Source organism: Panicum virgatum, chromosome 5N (assembly GCF_016808335.1).
Source record: "Panicum virgatum strain AP13 chromosome 5N, P.virgatum_v5, whole genome shotgun sequence".
Classification (NCBI taxonomy): domain Eukaryota; kingdom Viridiplantae; phylum Streptophyta; class Magnoliopsida; order Poales; family Poaceae; genus Panicum; species Panicum virgatum.
The window spans coordinates 51,649,866-51,667,247 of NC_053149.1; the positions used below are offsets into that span (position 1 = coordinate 51,649,866).

At 46.2% G+C, this 17,382-nt stretch overlaps 3 protein-coding genes across 3 annotated transcripts; 1 reads left to right on the forward strand and 2 right to left on the reverse strand.

Annotated features, from left to right (window-relative positions):
* Positions 1-72: 72 nt before the first annotated feature.
* Positions 73-2,934, forward strand: LOC120675265 (replication stress response regulator SDE2-like). Its single transcript, XM_039956383.1, has 3 exons — positions 73-828; positions 1,293-1,842; positions 2,574-2,934. The coding sequence occupies exons 1-3, from the start codon at positions 197-199 to the stop codon at positions 2,733-2,735; spliced, it is 1,344 nt and encodes a 447-aa protein (XP_039812317.1). The 5' UTR covers positions 73-196; the 3' UTR covers positions 2,736-2,934.
* Positions 2,935-4,558: 1,624 nt separating this feature from the next.
* LOC120675268 lies at positions 4,559-5,320 on the reverse strand. Its single transcript, XM_039956385.1, has one exon. The coding sequence runs from the start codon at positions 5,218-5,220 to the stop codon at positions 4,798-4,800; it is 423 nt and encodes a 140-aa protein (XP_039812319.1). The 5' UTR covers positions 5,221-5,320; the 3' UTR covers positions 4,559-4,797.
* Positions 5,321-15,236: 9,916 nt separating this feature from the next.
* Positions 15,237-15,755, reverse strand: LOC120675269 (the record flags this gene model as incomplete). The annotated part of the gene is made up of 1 exon (XM_039956386.1): positions 15,237-15,755. A coding segment is annotated over one exon (285 nt), but the record flags the coding sequence as incomplete, so codon positions are not given.
* Between the last annotated feature and the right edge of the window lie 1,627 nt (positions 15,756-17,382).

A 17,382-nucleotide genomic window follows, 5' to 3' on the forward strand; every position in this document is an offset into this window, starting at 1 on the left:
ACTGACGTGTGGGACCGGAAACGGAGCAGAGTATATGGGCCCACCTGTCGGTGGGTTGGAAGGCGGCATCCTTCCTTCTTCTAATCACGTTATCAGACGTCCTCTGGTAAAGTTTCTCTTCCTCTCCCTCTCCCTCTCCCTCTCTCTTCGACGACGTCGGCGAGGGCTAGGGTTTGGTGCGCCACCGCCGTCCGCCATGGCAGAGGCCCCCCAGTACCAGATCCTGGTGCGGCTCCTCGACGGGCGCACCGGCTGCCTCCGCTTCACCACGCCCGCCGTCTCCGGCGCCGCCCTCCTCGATGCCGTCGCGACCCTCTCCCGCGTTCCCGCCGCCGCGCTCCGCCTCGTCACCGGCCGCCTCGACGTCTCGCCCTCGTCCGTACTCACATCAGCCGCCGACGGGCAGTTCCCCTCGGCGTCCGCGCTCCTCCGCCTCCGGGGAGGCAAGGGCGGGTTCGGCTCCCTCCTCCGAGGGGCCGCCTCCAAGGCCGGACAGAACAAAACCAGCAATTTTGACGCCTGCCGCGACATCAACGGCCGCCGCCTCCGCCACGTCAACGCCGAGCGCCGCCTCGAGGAATGGAAGGCCGAGGCTGCGGATCGCCAGCTCGAGAAGCTCGCCGAGGACTTCATCAAGAAAAAAGCCAAGGAGGCGGGCCGCCGCGGTGGGCCCTCAGCCGCCGAGGTGGACCAGTACCTCGAGAAGTACCGCAAGGATGCTGAGATCTGCGTCAGCGCGGTTGAGGAATCCGTGCGTGCATCTCTTGGGAAGAGGAAGACCGCGCCTAAACCACCCCCTGGGGCGGACTCCAAGAAGCTTAAGATTTGGTGAGTAGCATCCAATCCTTTAGCATGTTGATTGAATTGCAGTTCATTTGGAAATATCAACTTTTCATCTCCTTAATTGAGCTATTTATGTCCAGTAACATTGGTACCCGTTTCATTTGGGAAGTATGGCGAGTTGTGCCTTCTGAATGCCAAGCTTGTTCTATTCTGTTGCTCTGGGATGTTAATTGTTATGTATACATGTTTACTTCTAATACTCCCTAATGTCTCTGAGTAGAGTAATAATGTAATATGCAAGGAATTTCATGTTTGGTTTTCTCAAATCTAAACACGTCAGATTGCCCTTATAAGCCTCAAATATAGGTCGTTTATGGGATGATTGCGTGTAAAGATAGTTGTGTGTCTGCAAGTCTGCATTTTGTTTTTAGGTATCTGATTAAATCAAATCAAATCAAATTTATTACACTGGACAATGGCTGAGTGCCTGATTTAATTCCATTGTTCAGGTTGGGAAAGAATAAGGTAGAAGATGATGAAAGCGATAGTGACAGTGATGTGGATGATGAGGATAGAGAAGGTGATGAGGGCACAGATGCCAAATCCATAGTTCTTGATGACGGGAATTGCTCAAACGGATCCAGCAAAAGTGAGGACGAGAAGCCTGATCTGGGTTCCATTTCTGGGTCACATTCAGAAGGAGAGTCCTCAGGTGAAAAGTCCCAGCACATTGATTCAGACGAAAATGGAAAATGTCTTGAGTCAACTGTGGAACCGGCAATGAGATCAGGGGCTGAAGGTGGTGATTTTGAATCTGATGGTAGTGTGGAGACTGACGTAGGAATGGTGGATCAGCCCATTTCTGTGATCAGTGCTGTAGTTGCTTCAGAAGAAGTGCTGAAATCCGATGGAGTCAAAGCAGATGTGGATGACACTGCTTCAGCTGCTTCAAATCAAAACAACCCAGAGGTGACTCAAGTAGAAGAATCTACTGATGTAAGCAATTCTCATTCAGAACCATTAGACCTGGTAAAGTACAGTTCAGCTGCAGAATTGGAGGTATGTTGCGAACTTTTTTCTTGACTTACTTTTTTGATATAATGATTATATTGTAGCTCTGCACTTGACATGCATTCTCTTTAAGCAATGTTATAAATTAGAGGTATTACTTTCAAGGATTACTGTCATATTACCATTATGTAAGGAGTTTAGAAATTTGGTAGCAGCTCAATTGCTAAGCCCCATTGATGGTACTATTGTGTCATGATAAGCCGATTGTATTTTAAAATCTCAAACTATTTCCAGATACCAAGTCAATCATAATAGCACTATTTATAGCTTCTATAGTTTCCCTTCAATACTCGACAAACACTGGGTCTTTGAATTGTGCTAATTCATACGAAGTGGCAAATGAGATTGCCTTGGAAATTAATGGGTAACGGGCTCATGTAGATATCATGACATACAAAGTGTAATGTGCATCAATTAGAATGGCCATTTAAATCACTGTTTCAGTCCCTTGTTTCATTCTGATTTACTCATATGCACTTGTAAAATCCATTTGATTTTATTGTTTTGTGTAACTCAATTTCCCATAGAATACTTGGCTGTGTGAGCACGGCTCACTGGATTCCTGTCTTTCCTCCTTTTCCCATATGAAATATATCCATCTACTTATTAAGACACAGGAGGGTCTGAGTTTTGTTTAGTCACTGTTTTCCTTTTATGTTTGAGCTTTATCCATAACTTTGATTTATGATCTTCCCGGCCTCACTGCTGGTGCCTTGCAGACACTTGGCTTGGAGAAGCTCAAGGTGGAGCTGCAAAGTCGTGGACTAAAATGCGGTGGAACTTTACAGGAGCGAGCTGCCCGACTTTTCCTTCTGAAGACGACTCCACTGGACAAGCTACCAAAGAAGCTGCTCGCAAAGCCCACTGCTGGGGGAAAGTGAGTAGTAATAATAGCATGTAACAGGTTATATGATTAAGGAAACAAGATGTAAGACTTGAGCTGTATTTGAAGATACTGGAAATCTGTTGTAAGACGATCATACGCCTTTGTCTTGGCACGGCAAATCAATGAGATGCCTGCATGTATATTAACTGCTGCTCTCCAAGCCACTATGTATTAGTTGCCTCTTTTTAGCTCAAGTTATGTTTGAATTTGTGATGCTGCTAACTTCGCACATGAAACGCGGGCAAACGAAAAAGTGTGGCAATACCTGTCGTGCCTCTTGATTAGAACTACTCAGATCGTGAGATCGTCGATGGTTTTTCATTATGGGATAAAGGCACATAGCTCTGGAGGAGGATGTCTGGATGGGGTTGACGACAGGTATGTTCTGATGGACAGAGGCAAGCCCTTATGTATGTATTTAGTTAGCCTCTTTTTAGCCGTTACTAGCAGCAGTCCGGGTTTGAGCCAGCCGGCATGACTTGCCTTCCGCAGCTGGACGCCGGGTTCAACAACCAGGAACCCGCCGGTAAAATTAGGGGTGTTAATCGGTGATCCTTAGGTGCACCTTCAACCCTCCTTTTTAGTTCAAAGTTTTGTGCTACTTTTTCAAAATGAGATTTCAATTTAAAAAAGTAGTATAAAACTTTGAATTAAAAAAGGTTCGAGGTGCAACTAAGAGTCATCAATTAACACCCTAGGTAAAATCCACCTATAACTTCTGAATTCAACGATTCAACTTTCCCTTTTCAAAATAAAAGGTTGCAGAACTTGTCCTCTGTGTGTGTAGCCTGGACTGGAGAGATTCAGGGGCCATAACCCCAGCAAGATCATAATACTCCACGAGAGTTCTGTAACGATTTCTCCGACCAGTTCAGTGTATGAGGTTGGGCCTTCTATCGTGGCGTCGACGTCAAGGTCTCGTCCACATTTCACTTTTACTGATCTCGCCGTTACCGCTTTTCTCCGCTCTGCCTTGGCTGAGAAACGGTCTTGGATAAGGGTCACGTTGCCCTCTTTAAATCTGATCACGATAAAACTTTGAACCGGTCCATCTATGAATGATCGTGACGGCCCACGGTGGCTTCAAAGAGGCACTACTACTAGTTTCAAGTTTCGCCGATGGTCCTCGCCTCATAAGCTAATCGTGCACCTTTGAAAACTGAGTGACCGCGCTGTTGTTAGTTTGTGACTGCCCGTGGCGTGAAAACGGCGGGGTCACATGTTCAAGCTGACTGGTGCTGTAACTGTAACAGCGACCCACCTGCAGTCCCCTGTGACCACCACTAGAGGTGATCATGGGCTCATGGCTCGTTACTCTCTTCACATTCTAACTTAATTTATATATAATTTTTTAATTTAAAATTATATAAGATAAGAATTGGCTTTTTTAAAAGCCAACCTTTAGATTATTATGCTAAAATTTGAGATCCTTTACCATCCTGGCACTACCCCATGAGAGATGGTGGCTAAATCGACTGTATCGCTAGCCATGGGCCATGGCGCGCGTACCACTTGCCCCCGTCGCGTTGCTTTACACTTGAGGTAAAGCGTGAAAGGGTAAGGTCCGGGGAGAGGATAAGAAGAGCCAAGCACTCCTTTGGAGCAGCCTCGAGGTGAAAAGCTAGCAACTGAACTGATGAGGATGGATGGGAACGAGGCGATCGCGATGGCATGTTTGTGTTGTGTCCTGATCAAGAAGCGGAACTCCGGCCACTTCGTTCTATCCGATTCTTTGGATGCTCGATCTCCGTTCTAATCTCAAATCAACGGCTCTAATCCAACCATTTTGGTAATGGCCCAGGGGATACATGGTGGATATGAGAAGAACATACTGAAGGTAGACAACATATACGGTGATCTGACAAACTAGTGGCCACCTCTTTCCACTACATGTACAGACACACGGACGGGTGACAAACCACACTTGCACACACTCACTCCTCAACTGAAACGGCAACTAGGAGTCTAGGCTAGGACACGAGCGAGCAAACTTCCAAAGCAATCTCCAGGCTCGAGCACTCAAACTAGTCGTGTCACACCACCTGTGTGCACTAAAGCTACTTCTCGTTTATCGGCGCGAGCTGCGGGCTCCAGCACACGTGTCGGCACGGCGCCGGGCGCGCGCTGCCGCCGGCCCGGAGCGCGCCCTTGAGCTCCGCCATCCTGGCCTTGCGCGCCCGCGCTCCCTGCGCCTTCAGCCTCGCCGCCAGCGCCTCCGCGTCCTTCCTCCTCATCACGACCTTCACCGTCACCACCGAGCCGGCGGCGCCCGGGGCAGCGTCGCCCGCCGGCGGGACGCCTCCTGCACGAGCACGACGTCGCCCCGCACGCGTCCTTTGTTCCTCCTCCTCCTCCTCCTTCTCAACGTCGTCCCGCCGCTGCTTGCGCGCCGTGATGACGACCGCGCGCCTCGACGCCGCGAGAGCCGCCGCCTCGGTGACGACGTCGTTCTTGGAGCGCCTCCACCCGGCGTTGCCCATCTCTCTGTGCGTGTGTGGACTGTGGAGCGGGACTACTGGTCAGTGGCCAAGTGACAAGCGAGTGGTGGTGGTCGGATAGGCAGCTCTTCGGTCCTCCCGCCCGAGCTTTATTTACTATTTAGAGTTCACGAATGTCAATCTCAATGTACAGTTTTATGGTATAGTCATCAAGACTAATGACTGAGATAACTGTGTCCGGTTGAATTATAATATTGGGGATAAAACTCCCCTCTCATCTTAGGAAACTTCTACCTTCCTCTCCTTCCATGTCAACAAAATTGTAATGTGATACAAAATTTAATACCATAAAATTCTATTGAAATTGGTCTAAAAGACAGCCACAACATGGGACAGATAGGTCTTCTCGCGGTCTATGGGCACAGAACCGAGCGCAAGAACTCAAAATGGTTAGCACTTCCACTTCATACATACTCCACTCTACAATCAACTTTTTTGTCAAAAAATATTTCAGTTTTGCAACAGTACTCTCTCTGTATGAGTTGTTTGAAGCGGTCCTGGATGATGATTCAAGTTGTCGAGGCCTTTTAAATTTGATCAAGAAAGATTGCAGCTTTGAACCGATCAATATGGATTGTGACGGCCTCAAAGATACTCCACTCTTCTTCTTTGGAAATGAGGGGCAGTGTATCTTTTAGAACTCATTTGTAACTGCATCTTACCACACTTGGCCACACCAAGATAAGAGAGTAGCTAATATATAAGTTATGTTGTTGTTTGGATATAAGTATGGAAAGATTCTCTCTCTCTCTCTCTCTCTCTCTCTCTCTCTCTCTCTCTCTCTCTCTCTCTCTCTCTCTCTCTCTCTCGCAGTTTGGTCTGACACGAAGTGAACTCAGAAAAAGTGCAATAAAGTCTTCCTAAGCAAGACAAAGTGTGTTGGAAACTTAGGAGCATGTTTGGATAACATGTTGGCCATATATTGCTGTATAACTCTGCCAAATCATGTGTATGATCAGCAATCTGTTTGCTGCCACATAATACATCAGGGCTTAGCCAAAATATGAGATTAGTGTCTCCTGCGTGGAGCCGGCTAACAAGAACCGAGCAGAGGTGGATCCACAGCCTCCTAGACTCCACAAACAATGAAGACCCCGTTTAGCTGCCTCTTTATTTAGAGAAAAGTCTGATTTACACCTTCGAACTATCGCAAAAGTTCGATTTTCAACCTTCAACTACAAAACCGAACAATATAGGCCATCCAACTGTCAAAACCGGACAAATTTGGCTCTTAAGGTGGTTTTGAAGATGGTTTTTCATTTTCTAAAAAAATTAAAAAATCTAATTAGATCTTAAAAAATCAAAACTAATTCATTTTAAATCAAAAAAATATGAAACCAGTACCAAAATTTTTCTAAAAATGTAAACTATCTATTATTTCTCCATTTGAATATTAGTTATTAAAAAATAATAGGCATAAGTACAAGCAACCAAATATTATGAACATAAAAAATTGGATCTGAACAGCTGACAAGTATTGTGCCAATAGATAGATCGCACTTTTAGAAAACTTTTGGTACCCATTTCATAATTTTTTATCTTAAAATGAATTACTTATGAATTTTTTTAGCTTAAATTGAATATTTTTAATTCTCACAAAATGAAAAACCATCTTCAAAACCACCTAAGGGGCTAAATTTGCCCGGTTTGAACAGTTGGATGGTCTTTGTTATCCGGTTTCGTAGCTGAAGGTTGAAAATCGGACTTTTGTGATAGTTCGAGGGTGTAAACTAAAGTTGTCCCTTATTTTTAGAAGAAATAAAGAGCAAGAAGAAAAAGGAGAGGGAGAAGAAGAGAGAGAGAGAGGAGAAAATAAACCTTCTTGGTTTCGTGGGTAGCTCCGCCACCGGAACCGCGCAAACATGTGGGGCCTAGCGTGGGTACCACGCTGTCAATCGCGTTGCTTTCTGTTCGAGGTTAGGGCGAGGGCAATGTTTATAGCCTATCCCGTCTTTAAAGTAGGCCCTCGTGCCAGTAGACCACAAGCTAATGTCATTGCTACAATGTTGAAGGCCATAGTGAAGGGCCCACCCATAAATAAAAAATTCCACCAAGCTAGCGGCAGCAACAGCAAAGAGATGAGAGAGAGGAGATGGCATGTGAGATGAGAGAGAGTTTAGTATTTTCAATTTCTTATGGGTGATCTTTATGGCTATGGGTACCTATAAAGAGATTCCTTTCTATTGCCACCTTCCACAATGTTGAGCCAGTCTTTATAGGACTATAAAGACCACTTTCCATGCACATTGTGGCTGCCCTTTGTTAGAACTCTAGGATCGTCTAGGAGTAGAACAGTGGTAGTAAACTTTACAGGGGAATGACCTTGCCGACTTCCATGGCGCCGCGGTGGAGGTCGGGGTCCGCCGGAGTAGTAGAAGCAGTGCGGGGCGCAGGAGTCGTAGAAGATGACGGCGTCGGCGTGACGCAGGGGCGACGGCGAGCCGGTTGCGCTTCCCGTCGCTCTCAGCCCTCGCTCTCGATCAGTCTAGGGGTTGAGGTGAGGAAGACTGGCGGCAGCGGTGAACGTCGTTAGTTGAGCTGCCTGTCCCCACCTCTTTTTTATAGGGCTGTGCGACGGGGGCCCACCAGCCTTGTCTTGGGCTGGGCCCCCGATCAGGGCGCGAGGTCAAGGAAAAACATAGGCTATACCATAAACCCATGTCGACTGTGTGTTCTCTGTACACACTGGGCGGTAAGCCTTTAATAAGCGGATCCGCGAACACTTGTCTGTTATTTAAATTCACAATGCATTTCAATCATGATTCCGGACTTCCTCCTTTACAACGTATAATTTTGTGTCAACGTGTTTGGCACCACTGTTGACTCGTTGTCATAGGAGCAAAATACTTTAATGGTTATCGCCTGTCAACCACTATCAACTCCGGGTACATGTTCTCTTAACCATTTTGCCTGTCCTCAGCCTCGTATCATGATATACCATATCTTTGCATCACATTGATCATAATTGCTTTGTTTTGGAGCTTTTCCACACAAAACCTCCAAGTGTCAAAGTTAGTAACAATTGTGGATTTCGCTACATATTTCACAAGTTCTACTTTTGTACTCACAACCCTTTGAGAGTACTTGATCTTTCCAACTTAGCATGAGGCCAACATTCTCAATTTCATTCCAGTGAGCTATATCTGAATTGTACTTTTGCCAAAATAACCTGGAGACACAAAATACGTCAGGATAAGTTCTTTACTTGCACGCTTATAAAGCTTCCAACCGCTGAAGCATATGCAACTGTTTCCATTTCACATTGGTTTCTGGAACACTAAGGTTCCCAAAACTATTACCCTTGACGATAGGAACAGGCGTAGGTTTACTCATTTGCATACTTCATTTTCTTTAGAAGCTTTTCTGAGTATGCCTTTGCAGTAACCATAATACGCCTTTCTTTTATTTTGATGAGTCTCAATCTGTAGAATGAAAAACTCATCACCGAGATTAAAACTTGAGAACAAGAATTCTTTATCTATAACAGTATATTAACACCACCACTAGAAAGTAGGATATTATCTTCATTTAAGAAGTGGAAATCAAATTTCCCATTCTTTAACTTTGCTTAAAAGCTATTGTACTCCTCAATCTCTTTTTAAACCCAAACTTTCTTCTCTTTCTATCTTTTGGCACAAGTCTTACTTTATATCTTTCAATATTCCCTCTGGAGTCACATTTCGTTTTGTAGGTCCATTATAACCTACTGTGATAGCTCTTTTAGAAATCATTTCTTTTCCATGGACTTAACACATGAAATTCTTATGACTTCTTCAAATGAGGTGGAATCGACCTCCATTTGATTTTCTTTACTTTGTATAGGTCCGTCGTTGCTTCTTTTTGCCAAATGGCAATGGACTAATGAGATCCTGCATAACAAAAATTTTCTTTACTTTATTCATTTTTTTAGAGATAACAACATGTGTTGTATACAACATCAGCTGGCATGAGAACCTTGTTTCTCTTGAATCGTCGAAGTGACACGCATTCCTACTTCTCTTCAAGTTTTAAGTCTCTATATACCATGCTTGTAACACCCGAGTGTTAAACTTGGGTTTAACTAGCTAACTAGTGATCCAATTCTCTCGGTTACAAGTCGAGTCACAAATTGACTCAAAACTCGATTTCAAATCCTGGAGCCAGAGAAACCCGGATACTCCGGGTTTGAATCCGGAAATTCCGGATTTACCCGGATACTCCGGATATTCTTCCGGATAGTCCGGACTTGAAATCTTATATCATGTGTTAGGGTCTTTCTACTATTTCCAGACGGTAAAACATCAGCTTTTCTCTCTTCCTCACTCCTCCATGAGCTCTCCCTCTCTCCTTAGCCCTAAACTCCAAATCCTTCCCTCCAAATCCATTTCCAAGGCCAAAGAAGCTCAAATCGGCATGGAGGATCATCTTCTCCAGGTATTCCACATTGGGGTGGTTTCGTTTTCGAGTTTTCTTGCAAGGGAAGCTTACTCAAGTTACTAAGAGCTAGGGCAAAAAGGGATTGATCGATCTAGAGTGTTTAAAGCGATTTCTATTGGGTCAATCATCTCCTTATGAATCATTCTATTAGGGCCTGAAAGGGTTTCAAATTTTGTGGGTTGGTTTTACCAAAATCAAGATTTCAGTTTTTGGGGGCGAAAATGGTAGGAAACCCGGAGACTCCGGGTATAAGCCCGGATACTCCGGATTTGGAGCACTCCGGGGAAAGCTCCGGGTATAGGCCCGGAAACTCCGTACTTGGGAGTTCGGATACTCCGGGTATTAATCCGGATACTCCGGAAATTTCGGATGTTCCGGATTGAATTCTGGATATTCCGGGTTTTGCAGAATTGTGGACGTCGGGTTGTCTCGGGTAGTGGTGCGTGTATACGGTTTAGGTTTGTTACAAAATTTCAAATCATACTGCATGTATTCTCATGTCATATGTATACGTGTAGACGCCGCCGCCGAAGGAGCCGTGTGCGAGGTGATCGCCGGGCCACAGGAGCAGCGGGGGCAAGTTCAGCAGGAGGATTGTGAGCACCCGGCCCAAGGCCCAACTGAGCCCAGTGTCGAGCAGCAGCCCGAAGGCTAGCCCCGGTGCACATCTATTATTTGAAATTATAACACCTATATATGTATTTATTACTTGTGCATTACGTTTTGGGAGTTGATTGAAACCCTAGTTGCATGATCTCTAGGTTTCTCTGAGTTATACTAGCATGAATAGGACAATAGAAATGCTATGCTTTATAGTTCTCGATAGAAGTCGAGTGACTTATTGCACTTGCAAGATTTAGGATGTTTAGAAGTCGGGTAATTTCCAGTTACTCGCGAGATAAAGGTTATTTCATGTTTCCATATATGAGTTACTAATCTTGGAAGGGAATGAAGAATAGAGTTTGAGACCGGGCGGAGAAAAGTGTAGCTCCGTCTGTGTCGGTTAAGGACCGTACCGTTGTTGGCCCTGCTGATCATGTTTAAACTGTACTAACCGCATGCCGGGAGTAGGAGGTAGTCGAAACCGGTAAGCCTAGTACTGCCTCACTTCAAAAGTACAGGATCCCATCTCACCTCCTGGGGTAGTCGAGTAGTCGCGGAGAAATGGGTTGTACGTATTTACTTTTGGTGGTCTCACGTTGAGCTCGGCTGACCATATGATGGTGGGGTGATCCTGTAGTTCGAGGTAGGGAGGGGAATGGTTGGTGCGTGTGGTCCGACGGGGCCTATGCGTGCCGTGTTGGTTAGGTCCACCTTGCAAAGTTAAATCGGATCGATTTGCCGTCAGTCGCTCTCGGACATGGGCACCTCGATCAACTGCGTCACATCATAGAAATGAGATGAAATATGAATGATATATGGTTATGATTACTTGAAATGTTATTATATGCTTTACCATGTTTGCTCTAGATATGCCAATATTAGAATAGAGTTAATTTGTATAGAATCTGGGGCTAAAATACTGAAAGTAAGGAATTACTTTAGTCGCTTTTTCTGCAAAATAACCACCAGCCAAAAGCCTTGCATGTCTAGATATGTGGGCTAAGTTATACCCACTGGTCGGGTAAGTCTTGCTGAGTATTAGTATACTCAGGGTTTTGTTGAAAAAAATGATTTCAGGACCCGCACACGTAGACTTCTGTCCGTGTTGCGCCAAGTTCGTTCGACTGGACGCGGAGGGGTGGAACGTTGAGGACCCAGGCGCGTAGCTTTGGAGTGTATGGAATTGCACACTCGTGGGCTGAGTGTGTAATTCATTTTCGTTCTTATATTTTGTCGTGGCAGATTTCATGTTTATCAAACTTTCTATAAAAGGCGGATACACTTGTATAATATTATGTATTTCGAACTCGGTTTGTAAACTAAATGTTTCAGAGCTTTTGATGTTTGCATTTTTAAATATTGTGTGGTGCTCGTACCTTCTGCGCTCACCTTCGTGTGAGACTACCGGTGTTGTTTCGATCGGGCCGTGGGTTGAGAAAGGATCGCCAAATTAAGCTATTAAGCTAATGCGCCCGATGTGTTCAAATGACGGCCATTACGCTTAATTAGAGTTTTAATTTGGCGGTTCCGTCACAATGCTCCCCCCGATTTTGCCATCTTTTGTAAAGATGGCATATCAGTAAATCTCTTTGTTTGGGTTCTATCTGTTAAAAACTTTATTTATGCTCCGTAAGCACCATCTTACTATCTTTGAGAGTCGTCCAGTATGAATGCTGGAATTTAACTATTTCTTTACATAGGGGTATCAGTATAGTGACTGTTGTACTCCCCATGACGGTCACATTCATTCTTTAATAGATTATCTCTTACTTTCAATGCACATTACAGGGGAGTATCTTTCTTAACTGTCTCATATTTCTCCCCCTCAAAATGTGGCTTGAACTTTTCTGCCACAATTTTGAAGACTATTCACAACTTTTGTGAATGGGGAAACTTTTATCACTTTATCCACATGATTACGTCATGCAGAACAAAGTAATGTCTTAATTCGTATGGGAGTACCTTTTACTCATTTCACTTTAAGAACTCAACATTGCCATTTATTTCAGACCTTTTTGCAAGCCATGCTCGCATATCATTCTTATTTTAAGGTTCGTATGTAACTTTTCATTCTTCTTCAAACTCATTGAGTGCTAAATCACTGTGATACAATAGAAGTGCCCGATAAATTCTAGAATAGCAAAGCTACTCTAAACTTTTCTCCCAGTGTGGAATAGACAAGCACATGAGTCATCACAACTTTCTCCCACCATGCAGGATTAGCACTATGTCTACTTTACCCATCATGCGGGTATTGTTTCATACTTTTTCCAGACATAAATGTCAGGATTGGCTCATATCAAATTCAGAAATAAATCTGAATATTCCATGACACACATGCTTCATCCGACGTTGGTCAAATTAAACATGTATGACTTATCACAACTTTGAATGAACTCAAAATGAATTCTACTTGATAGAGGGTACATAAGAGACATTTCTCAAAACAATCTCTTATTGCTCTATCTTCTTTTCGTGGATCAATATCCATAAGTACCTTTCTTTTCAAGCCAATCTTTACAGAGAATATATTCTCGCATGTAATGACCTTCTTTCTTTCTGAGTCACAAGTACCCATTTCATTTTTTTCGTCCTTCAAGGATAACATGGAACTTTTTGCCTGAAAAGACAATAATCAATACTTTAAGTTCTATTCTATATCACCATTGGGCAAAAATAGAATAATTTTTTACATTAATTTCATACCACCGTTGGGCAGAAACGAAATTAACGTATGAAAAACTCAACAAAATTTAAAACCATATATCTGCTCCTCAAAATTAAATCCTCCCGTTGGTTCGAATTTAATTACAGGATAATCAACTTTATTGCAGCACAAACTAGAAAATACATTTCTCTAGTTTGAGAGCAGTTCTTTAGCTATTCTATGAAAATGGTCACTTTGATGCAACACTTACCATAGACTTTAAACTTTAAGCTAGGACTCATAAGAATTATAATATCATTATCATCAACGTTGGTCAGAAAATAACAATATCATAATTAACTTTAATTTCCTTTTCTTTGAGAATTATATTTATAATTCCAGTGATGCTCAACTTTGAGACTTCAAATGGCATAAAAATGTCAAAACTCAATTTTGACTTTAAACAGCGGAAGCTTTTCTATCTTTTATCCACAAGAAAAATATCATTTAAGACTTTTAGACTATTCTTCCAATTAAATCTTCTCGTTGGTTCCGACTTAATTGAAAGGTAGCAACTGTGTAACAATGGAAATATTTTCCTTTGTTTATGGCAGCGGAACACTTTTCTTTCTTTTCAGAAACAGTACTTTGTACTCATTTTATCTCTAAACAATTTATCTCGTTGGTTCAAAATTAAATAGAGATAAAACTGTACAAACTTACTCAAAGTAAGTTCTTTAATCACGCTCTTAAAATTAATTCTCTCTTTTGGTTTGAATTAAAATTAAGAGCAACAACTTTAAAACTTTGCAGTGGACATATGTAAAATTTTATATTCAGAAGCATTACTGTTCTCATTTTTCTCACTAAGCAAAATGCACGTTTATGCAAATTTGAATAGAGATCAAATTCATCAATCAAATCCATCAATATACGATTCAAATTGCTTCTGAAAATATAGAAAACTTTAAAACTTTCTTTACTGTGTTTTCAGCCCAGTTGAAGCGCGCGGCCCAGCTCGGACCGTTTTCCGGCCCAGCTTGGCCCATTTAGCGCGCGCGGACCATATGTGCAGTACCTCTGCGCACAGCCCAAAAACCGCCCGCTCGCTCTCGTAACTACCCGAATAGGCGTAGAACTAGCCGCAGTACAAAGAAAACTACCCGATTGTATTGTAGTAGGATTCCGAATGTACTCGGCTAGGACTTTCCATGTAACTCTGTCCCCCCCGGATATGTAAGGGCGGGCAGGGACCCCCTCCAAAGATCACCACCTAAGGCAATACAAACAACCACACAAGACGTAGGGTATTACGCAACTCGCGGCCCGAATCTGTCTAAATCTTTGTGTTCCTTGCACCATCGAGTTCCAGAGCAGTCGATCCCTACCTACAAACCTTACTGCTAAGGGTATTCCTGAGCAGGCTTGGCGGTAAACACCAACAGCGCCGCCGTCGGCCCACTCGCCGGCGCGCGCGCCCGTGTGGGAGCGCGCCGCCGTCGAGCGGCCTGGCGGTGGTGCCGTGTGCCCCGAATCGGCGAGCACGTCCAAGACGGCGGCGGCTCGGGTTCGCACGACCGCGGTTGTCCGCCGGCGAACCGGCGGCTCTGGTGGGCTCTCCGTGCGGCGATGGCCGGCGGTAGAGCCGGTGGAGAGGTCCTGGTAAGCCCCGCCGCCATTTCTTTTCCCTTAGGGTTAGGGTTAGCATGATTTCTTTTGACTTTTTCGATGAAAGATCGTTGTTTGCATTCTTTTCTCTTTGATTCCTTCTTTCTTTCGATTCGTGAAATGAATCCTTCCCAATCTCAATCTACACACTAGATCGAGGCTCTTGATACCAATGTTAGAACTCTAGGATCGTCTAGGAGTAGAACAGTGGTAGTGAACTTTATAGGGGAATGACCTTGCCGACTTCCATGGCGCTGTGGTGGAGGTCGGGGTCCGCCGGAGTAGTGGAAGCAGTGCGGGGCGCAGGAGTCGTAGAAGATGACGGCGCCGGCGTGACGCAGGGGCGACAGACGAGCGGTGCAGTGGCGACGGCGAGCCGGTGGCGCTTCCCGTCGCTCTCAGCCCTCCCTCTCGATCGGTCTAGGGGTTGAGGTGAGGAAGACTGGCGGCAGCGGTGAACCTCGTTAGTTGAGCTGCCTGTCCCCACCTCTTTTTTATAGGGTTGCGCAACGAGGGCCCACCGGCCTTGTCTTGGGCTGGGCCCCGATCAGGACGCGAGGTCAAGGGATTAGTTGGCCGTTGGGCCAACTAGTGGAGATCAATTCTAACACCCTTAGCATAGAGCAGGGGCCTAGCTAGACGTTGCTCTCCGTTAAGTTCTAACTTAAAAAATCAAACTCCACCGATGATCTTGTTAATGAACCAGGGGTACACATCGATCATAATTCACAATACTGCAGCGAACATGTATGCTGATCTGATCCCAACTAGTTGCCACCACTTCCCACTGCACGTACAACGCACATAGTCGGGTGACCAAGAAGGCAAGAACTAATACTACTACTCGGCCGCAGCAACAACGAAGGGCACTAAGCTAGCAAGCTGCGCGCGCCAAAAACTAGTTCTCCTTTATCGGCGCGAGCCGCGGCCTCCACGCGTCCCAGCACGACGCCGGGCTGGCGCCGCAGTCCACAGCGCGGAGCTCGCCCTTGAGCTCGGCCATCCTGGCCTTGCGCTCCCGCGCGCCCTGCGCGTTCAGCCTCGCCACCAGCGCCTCCGCGTCCTTCCTCCTCAGCACGATCTTCACCGTCGTCGCCACCGTGGCGGCCGGGGCCTTGCCGGTGGCGGCGCCATCCCGGGCGCACGACGATGCCCCGGCCGCGCCGCTTCCTCCTGCTCCTGCTCAGCTTCCCCCCGCTTCTGCTTGCACGGCGTGACGGCCGCGCGCCGCGGCGCCGCGGCCTCGGTGCCGGTGGCGAATTCCTCGGGATTGGGGCGACGGCGCCGCCTCCTCCCTCCGGACGTGCCGGCCTCATCGCGGCACATGCGCGGCGGCACGGCGTTGCCCATGTCTGCAGTGCTGTGCGCGCGTCTTGCCACTGGTTATTAGAGAGTGAGGCAAGGCGCGCGGGCGGAGGCGGGCAGGCAGGCTGGTGGTGGAGGAGGTGCTCGGGTGGCTGGCTGGCCCCGTGGCCCGGCCGGCCCGGTTAAATGGGGTGCGAGTGTGCCCGTGCCTCGTAGCGTGGCGAAGGGGGAGGACTCGTTCAACCGGCCGGGGTAGTAGGGACGGGGGCGGCGTGTAGACCTGGGCTGCTCGTGCTCGGGGTCATCGCCTCGACGGGGTGACTGAACTCTGACTCTCTGAGACGAGGGCGGGGCCGGGGCGCGCGTGACCGCGGCCGGCCTACGTGTTCCTTTACACTTCGTCCCCGTCGTGGTCTTTGGGGGAAGGGACGGACCAGGGGCGTGACCGCGTGACCGTGCGAGAACTGCCACGCTGCTGTTGGTCGCGCAAAGTTGCCTGCCCGGGGCGCTGGCCGGAGTGGGAGACCGTGAAGGACGGGGCGGGGCCGCGGGGGCTCCCGCGTTTCGCGGTCGGATGCGTTGGCGAGGACTCTCCGTGTGGCGTTTCGCCGTTTCGTGATGCGTGATAGGTGAGCTCCTTTTCTGGAAGGGAGGGAGGGAGCGTTTTGAGTTTCCAAGCGGATCGGTGGATCTCTGTTCCAAGCTTTGCGCTGTGACCGCTGTGACTCGTGGCAGATCGTTGCGACTTGTTACCTGTGATCCCCAGGTGAGGATGATCTGGGCCTTGTTTGGTTCGCGCTAGGATTTGGGCGTGCTAATGAATAGTGACATTTTGATCGCTAATTATGGTGTCAAACAAAGTCAGTTTACAAAACCAACTCTATAACCCCCGCGCTAGTGACCCTGAAGAATCTAATAAGGCATTTGGCCACGCGATTAGATGATGGTTACTGTATCATCACTGTAGTCGATCGTCGATTAATTACCGTTATTAGATTCGTCGCTAAAAATTACACCCATCTCTAAAAAAGTTTTACAAATAGACTTCATTTAGTACTTCATGCATGTGAGATTCTTTTTTCGAGAAATGTGCGTGCTAGTTTTGAAGAATGCCAAACAAGACCCTACTATGTGTGTTAGTCCTACGTAGAAGATAACTCGGCTCTGTCATTTTTTTTCTGTTCTCTTTCTTATTGTATTCTTTGTTCACGCTAGAATTCAGTGGTGCAACCTGCTGTCGTTTTTTTGTATTTCCATCCAGCACACTAGCACTCCTGCGTCCTGACAGTTTTAAAGGGGTTATTTCAAAGTGACTGCAGTGGTCAATCATAGTGGGTCAACTCAATCACGAGGGCGTTGCAAAAGGCCATGTAACTGCACGAGAGTAGGAGACACGGTTAACAGACCTCCCAAGTATCCAAGCACCAAACGAACCAGACGATGGCTCTTACGTTCAGGTTATTTCCACGCACCAGGAACGACGCGTGTTCTAGCAAGAACAAGAG